Genomic DNA, 14,473 nt, shown 5'->3' with positions numbered 1-14,473 from the left:
TCACTGTGAAACAATACCAAAGTGATAAAAGATTTTAAAGGCAAATACAGAAAGTTACATAGTTAAAGGCTGGCTCTTTTTTAAATACTGAAGACTAATTTTTCTCAAATAATTGAAGACCTACTAAAAAACAACACAATTTGGACTGCAGGGAAGACAATAAAAACAACAACATCAGACTAGGCGCAGTGGCTCATGCCTGTAATCCCAGCACTTTGGGAGGCCAAGATGGGCAGATCACTTGAGGCCAGGAGTTCGAGACTAGCCTGGCCAACATGGTGAAACCCCGTCTCTGTGTGTGGTGTGCGCATGCCTATAATCCCAGCTACTTGGGAGGCTGAGGCAGGAGAATCGCTTGAACCCAGGAGGTGGAGGTTGCAGTGAGCCAAGCCTGGGTGATGGAGCGAAACTCTGTCTCAAAAAAAAAAAAAAATTATCTCAATACAACACAATCTTTGTTTTCTTGGGCAATTACTTAAAAGGTAAATTTAAAAAAAGTTCATAATCAAGAGCAAATCAACACTCCAAGAACATGTTGTCCTTTTAACAGAGAGAAAACAGAATTCTAATGACCTCAGCACATTATTGAGCCGTTAGATATAAAATCTATCTCGGCCGGGCGCGGTGGCTCAAGCCTGTAATCCCAGTACTTTGGGAGGCTGAGACGGGCGGATCACGAGGTCAGGAGATCGAGACCATCCTGGCTAACATGGTGAAACCCCGTCTGTACTAAAAAAATACAAAAAACTAGCCGGGCGAGGTGGCGGGCGCCTGTAGTCCCAGCTACTCGGGAGGCTGAGGCAGGAGAATGGCATAAACCCGGGAGGCGGAGCTTGCAGTGAGCTGAGATCTGGCCACTGCACCCCAGCCTGGGCGACAGAGAGAGACTCCATCTCAAAAAAAAAATAAAAATAAAAATAAATATCTATCATTTAATTTAACTTAATATAATGTTATTTATTTGAGACAGTCTTACTCTCTTACCTAGGCTGGAGTGCAGTGGTAAGATCTCAACTCTCTGCAACCTCCGCCTCCCGGGTTCAAGTGATTCTCGTGCCTCAGCCTTCCGAGTAGCTGGGATTACAGACGCCTGCCACCACACCCGGCTAATTTTTGTATTTTTTGGTAGAGATGGGGTTTCGCCATGTTGGCCAGGCTGGTCTCGAACTCCTGACCTCAGGTGATCCGCACACCTCAGCCTACCAAAGTTCTGGAACTACAGGCATGAGCCACACTGCACCTGGCCTACTTAATATAATTTTAAAGTTTCAAGTTTTCACAAAGATTTTGGAAACTTATCAAGCAGACATCTTGTAACATTTAAAAATCTGCTTGTCACCTCAGGTTACTTACCTTGTTAACAAATTTTGTAACGAAGATAACATGAGTTTAACTAGTAAAGCTAAGTAGAATATGAATATCCAGTAAGAATGCCCATTTTTGCTAAATCACCAATTTTTTTTTTTTTTTTTTTTTTTTTTTTTTTTTTTTTTTTTTATTGAGACAGGATCTCCCTCTGTTGCCCAGCCTTGACCACAGTAGGTGGAATTACAGCTCACTGCAGTCTCGACCTCCCGGGCTCAAGCCATTCTCCCAACTCAGTCTCCCAAGTGCTAGAACTACAGGCTTGCCTAGCTAATTTTTGTATTTTTTGTACAGACAAAGTTTCCCTATGTTGCCCAGGCTTGCCTTGAACTCCTGGGCTCAAGCGATCCACCCACCTCAGCCTCCCAAAGTGCTGGGATTACAGGTTTGAGCCATCATGCCTAGCTTAATATTCTTATTAAATATTATTCAAGTCACGTAAACTTGAAAAGCATTTTAATTAGTTGCTTTCTTTTCTGAGAAAATGATTTATGTGAACACTTATTTTTCTCTAGGTCAATTAAGTATTAAGAGCTCTTTTAATATTTTCTTTTAGTAGGGAAAAAGATAATTATAAATTATTTCTGGCTAGCTGCGGTGGTTCACACCTGTAATCCTAGCACTTTGGGAGGCTGAAGTGGGTGGATCACCTGAGGTCAGGAGTTTGAGACCAGCCTGTTCAACATGGTAAAACCCCGTCTCCAGTAAAAATACAAAAATTAGCCGAGTGTGATGGTGCATGCCTATAATCCCAGCTACACGGAAGGCGGAGGCAGGAGAATTGCTGGAACCTGGGAAGCAGAAGGCTGCAGTGAGCTGAGATCTCACCACTGCATTCCAGCACTGGGCAACAGAGAGAGATTCCATCTCAAAAACAAACACAAACCAACAACATAGAGAAACCCTGTCTCTACTAGGAATACAAAAATTATCTGGGTATGGTGGCACATGTCTGTAATCCCAGCTACGCAGGAGGCTGAGGCACAAGAATTGCTTGAGCCTGGGAGGTGGAGGTTACAGTGAGCCAAGATTTGTGCCACTGCATTCAGCCTGGGTGACAGAATGAGAGTCTGTCTAATATATATATATATAATTTCTAATAATACCATCTAGAGATAGAGCAGTATTACATTTAAATAACATAGACATACATAGGCCAGGTGCAGTGGCTCACACCTGTAATCCCAGAAATTTGGGAGGCTGAGGCAGGTGGATCATTTGAGGTCAGGAATTTGAGACCATCCTGGCCAACATAGAAACCCTGTTTCTACTAAAAATACAAAAATTAGCCGGGTGTGGTAGTGGCACATGCCTATAATCCCAGCTACTTGGGAGGCTGAAGCAGGAAAATCGCTTGAACCCAGAAGGCAGGCGGGGGTTGCAGTGAGCTGAGACCGTGCCACTGCACTCCAGCCTGGGCGACAGAGAGGGACTCAGTCTCAAAAAAATAAAGTAATTAATTACAAAATGAATAACACAGACATATATAAAGACACAAATAGAGATTCATGGCTTCTGTTCTGAAATTTGAGCCACGCGTCAGTCACAATAATATAAAACTCCCTAGCTGGATCCAAATTGTGTTCTTGACCGTTAAAGTTACCTGGTCAGATGGCTAAAGGCTTTCATTAATATTTTTGGGAAAGACATTCAGGATTCTTTCATTTGCCACTTTTCTGAAAAGTTCTTTTTTTTTTTATTCTGATGAGTCATTCTTTGAAGTTTGCATTTTAGAGATTTAAACATTTCTAAGGCAGAAAGGCTGTTATGTTTTCACCAAAAAGGAGTCTTGGAGCATATTTACTTAGTACTGGGAGTCAATCTTATTGAGACTGTGGACTAAGTTTTAGGTGAGTGACAGGGGAGAAATCTATTTTTTTCCAATTAGTCTCAGGCGGTTGCTTTTATAATAGCCAAGTTGTGTGCAAGACCAAGATTTGCATTTAGTTGTTGCAGATACTCCTGGCTCATTTGAAGATCTTTTAAAGGAAGATGGTGTTCAGAATATTCAAATATTCAGATGCAAAAAGACAAGAGATCAAACAGCCTTGCAGATTTAAAATATTTTTTTTTTTTTTCATTTTTTGAGACGGAGTCTTGCTCTGTCGCCCAGGCTGGAGTGCAGTGGCACAGTCTCGGCTCACTGCAGCCTCTGCCTCCCGGGTTCAAGCAATTCTCATGCCTCAGCCTCCTGAGTAGCTGGGATTACAGACGCCCACCACCATGCCCAGCTAATTTTTGTATTTTTTTTTTAGCAGAGATGAGGTTTCGCCATGTTGGTCAGGCTGGTCTTGAATGCCTGACCTCAGGTGATCCGCCTGCCTCAGCTTTCCAAAGTGCTGGGATTACAGGCCTAAGCCACCAAGCCAACCTCAAAATAATTTTTATAAGTGTGCTATAAAGATTTCTTTAGAGAGGCTTTTTTTAAATTTTTAAGTCATTCTGTCTTTGGGAAGCTTCTGTGTACCATCGAAAAATGCATCTCATTGTTTCTTAAATACTCAGGATCGTCTTTTTTTAACGTAACCATAGATGAATAATTTCATCTAGAGTCAAACTTCCCTATTGTGGCCGCTGTAATTGTAAGTTACCTTCCTGAGGCGCATCCATTTCACTAGAATGGCACAGGTTCTGAATCTTCAGTTTCTAAACATAAAATTAGCTGGAGCTCCAGACAGAGGAGTTTCAGACTCCCCAGATTCTGATGAACCCACAATGCCCTGTCCTTCTAAATGTGTGCTTACTTGAGGCCTCCAACCGGACCCTGTTCATTTCCTGTCAAACACCCACTTCAACCTCCAGATCCCAATCTGGATTCCAGTCTGGAAGTCAGTATACTGGACTGGACCTAGTCCAGCTCCTGTCAAACACCCAGTTTCACCCTAGTGAAAAGAGCAAGGGCCCCAACATAGCAGGGAAAAATTGGAGGTAATAATAACTCCTATTTATGGCTTACTGTGCGCCCAGTCCTGTGTGTGCCAAGGGCTTCCAATATACCCTGTGAAATAAAACTATTGTTAATCCCATTTTACAGATGAGGAAAGAGAGGAAGGCAGATGACTTACAAAGGTTACATAGGGCCAGGCGTAGCTGGGATTTGAAGCTCAGTCATTAAAATAGACTCGGAGGTGTGGGTTGTTTGAAAGCTCTGTGCAAAAGCCAGGATGTGGCCCCAGAAAGAGGCACCAGGGTTGCATTAACAGAGGCAGGGGGCTGCTCTCCTGTCTTCCTGTGTGACCTCACACTAGCCCTGTGAGAGTGACAGGCCTGGTCTACCACTCCAGGTGACGGCTGGAGAAACCACGGTCCAGAGAAGTCAGTGATTTGCCCGAGATCACAGAGTCAAAAGCAAAGCTGAGGTCCGTGAGCCAGGTCAGTAACCATACCCTCCCACCCCACACCCACCCTACCCTAACACCCCGTGTTAGGGCCTAGTGCTAGGCACTGCGGACGCTGGAGGGAGCAGGAGGAGAGGGAGTGAAGAAGGGAGAAAGCTTAGTTTCAGGGCAGATGCCAGACCTCTGGTCTCTGGGTGGGATTCCTACAGTGCTGAGCCCTTCAAGCCAGGGAAAAGCCATCCCAACCCTGACCTTGACCCCTTAGGCCTCCATAATGCTTGCTTTAGGTGGCAGCACCCTCGCGTGGCTACAGTGGGTAACTACATAACGTCACAGGTTTCCTCCCTCGAAAGGATGCCTCACTCCCTGGGGCCTCGCCCTTCTGCAATCCCTCTGAGCCTCAAAAAGAGAAGATGGCCATTCATGGGGCTGATGGCGGGTAAGGGCAGGATGGCATGGACAGAGCACTGGACTGGGAGTCAGGAACCCTCAGATAAAATCCTCACTTGGTTACTGACTGCGGGGCTTAGGTCTCAAACTCCTCATCTGTATAAAGGGCTGAAACATCTCCCCTCCCTGACTCCCTAAAGCTTTCCACAAAGACCAATGGTATCTCAAATACCAAGTGCTCTGTAAACTGTAAAGCACCGTGAGAGGGTAAGAGTTATTACATAAACTGAGGAATACACTTTGGAGGGACTCTGGAAGAGAGACCAAGAATGCCGGTACCCAGTGCATGACAGCCCAGGTCATAGAATCCTTGGGATGGACTTGGTAGCAGAGTAATGGTGGTCAGAAGAGGGGGTGGCTCAGAGCCCAGCCCGCTCCATGAAACTCAGTCCTGCAGATGGAGGGGTCTGCCCCCATGCCCACCCCCTCGCATGACGAACTAAGGGGAAAGCCACAAGCTTTATTAAATCAGTTTGTCTATCAAAAGACTTCCATCAGATCCTAGGACCCGTTTCCACATCTACGAGATAGGGATAGCCACATTCTCGGCAGGGCTGTCAGTTCCCAGAACCGTTGTTGAGAACATGAAAAAACCATCTCATGGGTGACTTGGTGCAGAGTCGGTTCACAACAATTTACATTATTATGTAAACTAATGATTGTTCATCAAAAACTGTGCAGGAAAACTGGCATCACTTATTACACCAGAGTGCTAGACACTGAATTTAATGCCATAACTTCCCATAACATGATGAGAGGCACTTTACATAGATCTGTTACCTCTGGTCCACTTCCAGCAACGAATTTGATGAAAGACGAGGTGAACTAACTTGCCAAAGTGCACAGAGTGGCAAGACCCACACGTGAGCCCAGGTCAATGTGACTGGAGTCATGGTGCATGGACTGCAGTTCCCAATGCCTGCAGTGTGCCACCTCTGCAAGCCCCATGATGGCTACTGTAGCGTGGCAATGCTGGGAAACGGCCTCAGCGACAGCTGCTGAGGCAAAATCACACGCTGGACTGGAAACCTGCATTCCCTCAGCTTCCTTTTCTCCTCCCTCTATTCCCAGGGCCTGTTAGTGACTAGCCCTTACCCTTGAGGGGCCTATGTGAAGTTCCTAAGTTCCTTCAACCACCCTGAGGCTCCACTTCCAGACACCAGCTGGTGTGGGCTTCCACCCGGCCTCTCTGGTTGGACCCAGCCTGCAACTGCCAACACTTACCAAACCTGCCCCTGGAGCAAAGTTGGTGAAGAAGGGCAGATGGCATCCTCAGGCCTGGGCCACAGGCACAATGGTAAACTCAAGCCTCCTGTGTTACAAGCTAAAAGAGGCTCCCAGTCTGAAGAGATGAGTATGCTCGGACATTGGACCACTTGGCGGGCCTCAGTAGTAGAACAGGTTAGCAGGGTCAACTGGAGCAGCCCAAACACAGAAAACAGGGAGAGGCCCCGACAGACAGTGCTGTAACCCAGACACCTCATCTGAGAGGCCCAAGGAGAATATTCTGACATGCAGAGTTGGAAATCTGGATTTTTATGTGCAGTATCTTGATTCTGAATGCACTGGGCAGGCTGAACCAAACATCTTTAGTTTAAATTGGGCTCAAAGAGCCATCGGTTTGATACCTCTCCCCCAACCCTCACAAAACTACAACAAAACCACCAGAAAGCAGCATGAGCAGGAAAGGGCTGTCCTGGGGAACTACACTGGGGGTGGGGCGGGGGAAGAGGTTAAAATAAAGCATAAACCCAGATTCCAAAGTTCTGTATTTTTCAAAATAAAGATCACACATTGTTTAGAGACAATCTACACAAGAGTTACAAAAAATAGTTGCCCAGGCATAAGCATACACAGGTTTGTTAATTATACACATATGGTTACAAGTGTGCTTGCAAAAAAGTTCATTGGAAATATACACAAGGCTCTGGAAATGTACACCGTGTAGTGTTACAATTCTATATTCAAACAAGGAAAATTGACAGTATGTTACATTCACTTACAAGTAGACAAAATGCAAAATACAGTTCATCTTCTGTACAAAAGGGAAGGGCAATTCACACTTTACAAGGTGAGAGGGGCTCTGATTGTAAGGAAAGCTCGGGCAGGGCTAGACTTTTGCACGTCCTTTTGACTGTCACAAAATCAAAACATTACTTTTTTAGGATTAAAAAAACACTAGTGAGAACTCAATCTTGAATAACATTTAGAAAGAATCTCGCTATACTTGAGACTAGATGACAAATAAAACCAAGCTATTTTTTTCTTTTTAAACATTAACTAGGCTGTATAAAGAACATTTATTCCTTCAAAAGAAAAAAATTTACTTCTGGTTGAAATTACAATTTACAATATACAACACTATATGCTACGACCATAAAAGGTGAGAATATACACTGAATGCACAGGGCTGGCTAATTCTCTTTTCTTACCAAAAAACGTGTTTATGTTGATTCAAACTTCTCCACATTTACATTACAGGTATACAAATGTACAATTGTACAATCAAAATTATGTTCGACTACTAGGGTACATTATAGATACAGATTAGACATCAAAACAAGAAAATACTACAAATTTGTATATATGCAAAGTCTACACCAAGTATACACTATATATTTATAGAAGCAAGACCAAAAGCAGAGTTGGATTTTTTTTTTCTCATGCTAAATAATCAGATTTTGCCTTTCAATGTTAATAGAAAAAAATCCAGTAGGCAGTAAACAATCACACCCGCCCAGCCTCAAAAGACGGTTCTGGGTGCTCGCATCTCCTCCTCACGAACAGCCTTCTTCAGCATCATATAGTCTCCAAAAAAGGCATTTTTTAGAATTTCATAAAGTTAATGTCACAAACTGAAGCTTTAGCAACTCTGAAACCTTTTTCATTATATATATATATATATGTATATATATTTTTTATAAACAGTGTTAAATGCCAGTTTCGGGTCATTTAACTACAATTCAAACTTCTCAGGTTTTTTTGTTTTTCTTTGTTTTTTACTAAAATGAGGAGGTGGGGAAGAGCTATTTGCAAAACTTGCCGGCCAGGCAAATGAGCTAAAAACCTTTTCTTTTCTTTTTTTTTTTAAAGCTTTTTTTTTTTTTTTTTTGTTAAACCAACCACCCTGAAAGTTTCCACATGTGAAATATAGATACAACAGTGAACAAAATATGTGGCCTCCCATGTACATTGGTTACCTATGTACAAGTGTCCTATACACCAGTAAAACAGCAGGGCAATTAGTCAATTAAAAAAAATAGTACATGTTATGTGTAATAAAATTAAATTTACAAAGGCTTTTCCACTTGTGGATTTGATTCCTTTTTTGGAGGAGGGAGTAATCCTGGAGCAACCACTTGCCCGTCTCAGACTCTACACTAGAACATTTCTGGTTGCTGGTTGGATTTGCCAGTGGGCCAGTGAGGTCAGCGGGAATGAGGGAACAGCGGGTGACACTGCCTCAGATGATACCATTAGGGGGGCCACAGATGGGCCCTAAGTCAACGCCGTTCTTCATGTAGTACTTCTCCAGCTTGGCCAGAATGTGCTTGCCATAGGTGTACTTACGAAGAGTTGCGATGTGGGGCCGGATCTGGGGAGGAAAAACAGTCTGTGTTACACGGCCTGAGAAGAGACTTGGGGGCAGGCTTCTCGGACTTGCATTTGCATGTCACGCATCACACACACACACACACACACACACATGCACACCCCACAGCAATACCTTTCACTGGTTCAGCCCAGTCCCCTGACTTCTAGCACTTTGGCAACCCATCAGATGAGGAGAGGAGCTCCTCTCCTGAGTGGTACTACAGGGCCTGAGGCCCTGGAGGCTGGGTGGCCATGGGTCACTCCCAAGACAGCACATGGATGAAAGTGCATCCTAGCTGGGAAAACACACTACCCACCACCCAGCAGCTACACAGTGCTTCCCTGCAAGAATGTGCACAGGTCCCTCTGGCCCCATGCATGGCATCCAGGCTCTCCTGAGCAGTGGGGGTTATTTCTGGGCACCACGAATCCTGAGCTCACCACTTGACCCCATCTCTCCAGGTCACAGTGGATCACAGAAAGCTAATCAATGACAAGAAGAGTAATGATGAACATCATGAGCTGGTGTGATTATCCCCATCTTACTGATGGAAAACATGAAGGCAGAGTGGTTAAGTTACTCAGCCAAGGTTGAATGGCTAACAAAGGACAGCACAGATAGCTGAGCCCAAACTGTGTGGCTCCTCCACAAATTAGGTTTCTCCCCACTGTGCTCTCAAGGCATGCCCTCCACACCAGCCTCATCCCTCACGCTCTCCGACTTACGCTCTGGGTCACTTCTTCAAGCATTCCTTTCTGTCCTTCCTTCCCTGGGCTGATCCATTTCAAGAAGTCCTGCATTCCAGAAAACTTGAGAGGTGCTTCTCCTCTGGAAGCGCCTTTTCTTTTCTGTGAGCTCAGGGAGCATTCTACATACCTCAGCTGTGTCTGCAATCTTTTGCTTAATTATCAATATTTCCATATAAACAGTAAAGGACCAGTTTATTCATCAGATTCCCCAGAAAATAGTCCAAACCTGCACCTGCATACATAAACACACTGGATAAATGTACTGCAGTAGACAGAGGCTCCCCAGGTTGAGAGCTCCAGGAGGGCAATTTTTGTCATTTAGCTGTGTCCTCAAAGCAAGCAAGGGTCGATCCGGTCTAGAAATAACTTGCGCATGCTTCTCAGGACACAGAGCTGTATTGGGTGTCACATTCCCACTTAAGAGCCTACAAGGGGCTGCGCGCGGTGGCTCACGCCTGTAATCCCAGGACTTTGAGAGGCCGAGGCGGGCGGATCACGAGGTCAGATCGAGACCATCCTGGCTAACACGGTGAAACCCCGTCTCTACTAAAAATACAAAAAATTAGCCGGGCGTCATGGCAGGCGCCTATAGTCCCAGCTACTCGGGAGGCTGAGGCAAGAGAATGGCCTGAACCTGGGAGGCAGAGCTTGCAGTGAGCCGAGATCTCGCCACTGCACTCCAGCCTGGGCAACAGAGCAAGACTCAGTCTCAAAAAAAAAAAAAAGAGCCTACAAGGGAAACTGGCTGGTGACAAACAGTCCTTGGATCCAGTTTAACCTCCCTTAAACTCACCTGTAAAACGGCATATGTAATAATGCTACACTTTCCTTTCAGTTGCAGTACTATGTTACTAATGTTTCTGTCATGAGAACTTGAGGTTCATGATCCCCTTGCTTTTGGTAGCTTTCCTTTTAGAAAATAACCGAAATCCAATCCCTTCCTCCGTCCCTGGAACTGGCTGCTGACAAGTCCAGGAACTTCACCTTTGTACTTCTCCAGAATAAACCAAACCAAAAATCCCTAACAAGCCACACACACACAACATGTTGAACTCCATTTTTTATTGGATTTAACAAGAGGTGAAACGTTAATTACCCGCTTCTCTCCCAGTGCCCCTTTTGCTGAAAAGGATACCACTTAGTCATGGAAGAGCTGAAAAACTAAGAGGGCTTCTCGGGACTCTCCCCATTAACTCCCTCAGCCAACCAACTGCTATGCTAAACCCTACCAATTCTAGCGCCCTATTCTGTCCACTTCTCTTCAATCCCAAACCATCAGGATCTGGTGCCCTGACAGCCTCCCATGTGGTCTCACCACTGTCTCCCCTCCTCTAAACTACAAGGGCCACATGGCAGCCAGGACAATTATTTGAAATATAAGTGTGATTTTGTCACCACACTCCTCCCCCACTGAACTTGTTTTACTTCTTCAGATACAACACGGTCTCGTCTCTGGCTTCCAAGTCTTCACACACCATGTTCCCTCTTCTGGAAAGGGTCATCACTCTATTAAGTATCACTCACTTAGAGAGCCTCCTCTGTGCCCACACGTTATAGAAGACACCCTGCACATTCCTGGACAACCCTTTCCCCTGTATTTCTCCAGCATCCCAGTAACTATCTGTGCACAGCACTGTTGTGTTTACCAATACAACTCTGTTGAGAACACGACCTGCTGTACAGCAGGTGTTTAGCACTTAATGATTGAATGAATGGACATGTCTTAAGCTCCTACTTACCTCCAACACTCCCTCCACCTTCACCAGCATCCTCAAAACTTCAACTTTAAGAACTTGGGACTTCCCAAGCCTTCAACTGCCATTGCCAATACTAGTGCAGTGGTCTGGATTGGTTTAGTTTGACTCAGGGGTGGTGGGTGTCTCGTCTGGCTCAGAACTTGAGTCCGTAACAAAGATTCTCATTACCGAACTTTGTTCTCAGTGAGGGCAAGTGGGTCATCATTGCCAGACAATGGCCAACCAGCCCCTCAAATGAGAAGGGCTCAGTAAGTTCAGAGCCTGAAAGCTGCAGGCTCAGATGAGAAGCACCAGAGGCTGGAGGCACTGCCTAGCACAAACACAACTGTAGCATGCCCTGCCTGTGGGTCTGTTTTGCTTCCTGGGCCCTGTGGTGTCTGCAGTGCTCACTGGACCCACACCGTGACTTGTCGAGAAGCTGTGGGCCTGTTCAGGTGATTTCTCTGTCAGTTCCCCACTCACAGCACCTAACTATTCTCATTTCTGTTCCTTCTTCCCTGTCTAACTCTTCTTTAGCCTTGCCTTCTCCTGCAAAGCCGGCCCTCAGGGACGCTGGGAAGGGTGAGGGGTCCTTCTCATGTCCTCACCACTGCTCACCACCATGGCTCTTCCCCACCAGACTGCACTCTGCGGGCAGGGATCAGCTGTTAGTCATCTCTGTGCTGATGAAGTCTGGCACAGAGTAGGCTTCAGGTCAATGTACCAGGCTATGCACCATGCTGGGCAGGCCCTTGCTCAATAGATGTTGGTGGGATGAAAGAACAGGAGGGAGGAGTGAGAAAAGGAAATGAGGCAAGCAGGCTGATTTGTTGGACTCATAAGCTGATTCTATAGAGATCAGGGATGGAAATACTTCAAAAAATATAGCTTAAGACTCTCATACCAGTGTGGCTATTGATAAGGGAGGGTTGGCAAATGTGTAAGGACAATGGTGACTCCACATAAAAGAAAAACAGAACACAGCATGGAACAGAGGTCAGTGACAACCTCTTCAAAAACAGAAGGGCACCCACCCTCCTTTGTGTTTCAGAAAGAAGCCACGGCCTTGCACACTTTCTCTGATACCCTGCCCAGCCCAGCCTACCTTATGCATGACGATCTTCCGCTGGCCTGGCTCTGCCACGTCAATCATCTTCTGGACCACATAGTTGGCATACTGGTCCTTCATCATGGTGTATAAGGCACTGTGGGGACCGTCGTTCATGGTGCACACCTCATCGATGAGCACAGCGCGCTCCGTACGTGAGGCATGAGTAACACATTTCTCCACGACATTGCTGTAACGAGATAAAACCAGGGACAACTCTTAGAAGAGGGGCCCCTGTTAGTGAGGTTGTGCTTGCCCAGCTTCTGCCCTGACCTCAGGACCAACAGGAAGAGAGAGCTATTTAGCATTTGAGGAAGATGAGTCGCCAACTGTCTGACTCTGTCTCTGACTCTCCACCTGTGCCATCTGTGGCATCCAACTGTAGGAAAGGGGGAACATGAGGGTGATCAAATTATATACACTGCCATGCTACTGCATACTGATCACCCAGAGAGACCAGGTCTTCAAGGACATGGGACCCAGCCCTCTAACGGGTGAGGGTAAGGAGCCCAGGTAGGTGAGGAGACTTAAGCACAAGGTTTAGGGCACTGGCACCACTCAGCTGGTTATTATTTTAACACTTACCAAAATCTGTCCACTCTTTCCTTGCCTCTGTGAGTTCACCAAGGCCAGGAACGAACCTTACTCATGCCTATCTCCCTGCTGCCAAGCAGGGCATGGTGGCGCGCACCCGTAATTCCAGCTACTCGGGAGGTTGAGGCAGGAGAATTGCTTGAACTGGGAGGTGGAGGTTGCAGTGAGCCAAGATTGTGCCAAAGCATTCCAGCATGAGCGCAGAGCGAGACTCCGTCTTGAACTCCTGACCTCAAGTTATCTGCCCACCTCAGCCGCCCAAAGTGCTGAGACTACAGGCGTGAGCCACCATGCCTGGCTTCAAATAAATAATTTTTTTAAAAAAAAGGAAAAACAGAAATTTTAGAAAAGAAAAATAAAACATCTGAAATAAAATTTACTGTATGACTTTAATAGTGGATTAGAGATGACAGAAGAGTCAATGAACTTAAAAATAGATCAATAGAAATAAACAAAAAAATACATCAGTGGCTTTCAGACATTTATTTTTTATTTTTATTTTTGAGACAGTGTCTCTCTCTGTCACCCAGGCTGCAGTACAATGGCGTAATCTCGGCTCACTGCAACCTCCGCCTCCCGGGTTCAAATCATTCTTCTTCTGCCTCAGCCTCCCAAGCACCTGGGATTACAGGTGCCCGCCATGACACCTGGCTATTTTTTGTTTTTTTAGTAGAGACAGGGTTTCACTATGTTGGTCAAGCTGGTCTCGAACTCCTGACCTCAAGCAATCTGCCCGCCTCAGCCTCCCAAAGTGCTGGGATTACAGGCGTGAGCCACTGCACCCGGCCCTATTTTTATTTTTGTAGAGGCAGGATCTTGCTGTGTTGTCTAGGCTAGTCTTGAACTCTTGGCCTCAAGCAATCCTTCTGCTTCGGCCTTCCAACATGCTGGGGTTACAGGCATGAGCCACTGTTCCTGCTTCCAGACGTTTTTGATGGTGACCCAGAGTACAAAGTAAATTTTTCCACTGTTTGAAAACATTTTTGTTTGAGATAGAGTCTCAATGTCGCCCAGGCTGGAGTGCAGTGGCACGATCTTGGCTCACTGCAACTTCCACCTCCTGGGTTCAGGCCATTCTCCTGCCTCAGCCTCCCAAGTAGCTGGGACTACAGGCACGCGCCACCATGCCTGGCTAATTTTTGTATTTTCAGTAGAGATGGGTTTTGGCATGTTGGCCAGGCTGGTCTGGAACTCCTGGCCTCCAGTGATCTGCCTGCCTCGGCCTCCCGAAGTGCTGGGATTACAGGTGTGAGCCACTGTCCCCAGGCCCTCTTTTTTCTTTTTAAAATAAGATTCACGGCCGGGCGCGGTGGCTCACGCCTGTAATCCCAGCACTTTGGGAGGCCAAGGCAGGTATGGATCATGAGGTCAGGAGACCAAGACCATCCTGGCTAACATGGTGAAACCCTGTTTCTACTAAAAATACAAAAAAATTAGCCAGGCGTGGTGGTGGGCGCCAGTAGTCCCAGCTACTCGGGAGGCTGAGGCAGGAGAATGGCGTGAACCTGGGAGGCAGAGCGTGAAGTGAGCCAAGACTG

General features: G+C 45.9%; 1 protein-coding gene and 1 non-coding gene across 24 annotated transcripts in view; both read right to left on the bottom strand.

Moving 5' to 3' along the window:
• Positions 1 to 6,904: 6,904 nt before the first annotated feature.
• The window catches only part of PUM1 (pumilio RNA binding family member 1), a 130,976-nt gene continuing 123,407 nt past the window's right edge, over positions 6,905 to 14,473 (bottom strand). For all 23 annotated transcript variants that reach the window (XM_033227396.1, XM_033227398.1, XM_033227413.1 and 20 more), the window contains 2 exons: positions 12,339 to 12,531; positions 6,905 to 8,748 (listed from right to left, as the gene is read on the bottom strand). In XM_033227396.1, the coding sequence (XP_033083287.1) occupies positions 8,617 to 8,748; positions 12,339 to 12,531 (325 nt within the window). In that variant the 3' untranslated portion in view covers positions 6,905 to 8,616. The remainder of the gene's footprint in view (positions 8,749 to 12,338; positions 12,532 to 14,473) is intronic.
• LOC117094049 lies at positions 11,382 to 11,466 on the bottom strand. The gene has a single exon (XR_004441376.1). It is a non-coding gene; the product is annotated as a small nucleolar RNA SNORD103/SNORD85 (small nucleolar RNA).

The sequence above is a fragment of the Trachypithecus francoisi genome, unplaced genomic scaffold (assembly GCF_009764315.1).
Source record: "Trachypithecus francoisi isolate TF-2019V2 unplaced genomic scaffold, Tfra_2.0 Lachesis_group12, whole genome shotgun sequence".
NCBI classification, from domain to species: domain Eukaryota; kingdom Metazoa; phylum Chordata; class Mammalia; order Primates; family Cercopithecidae; genus Trachypithecus; species Trachypithecus francoisi.
This window is presented reverse-complemented; position numbering and strand designations above follow the sequence as displayed.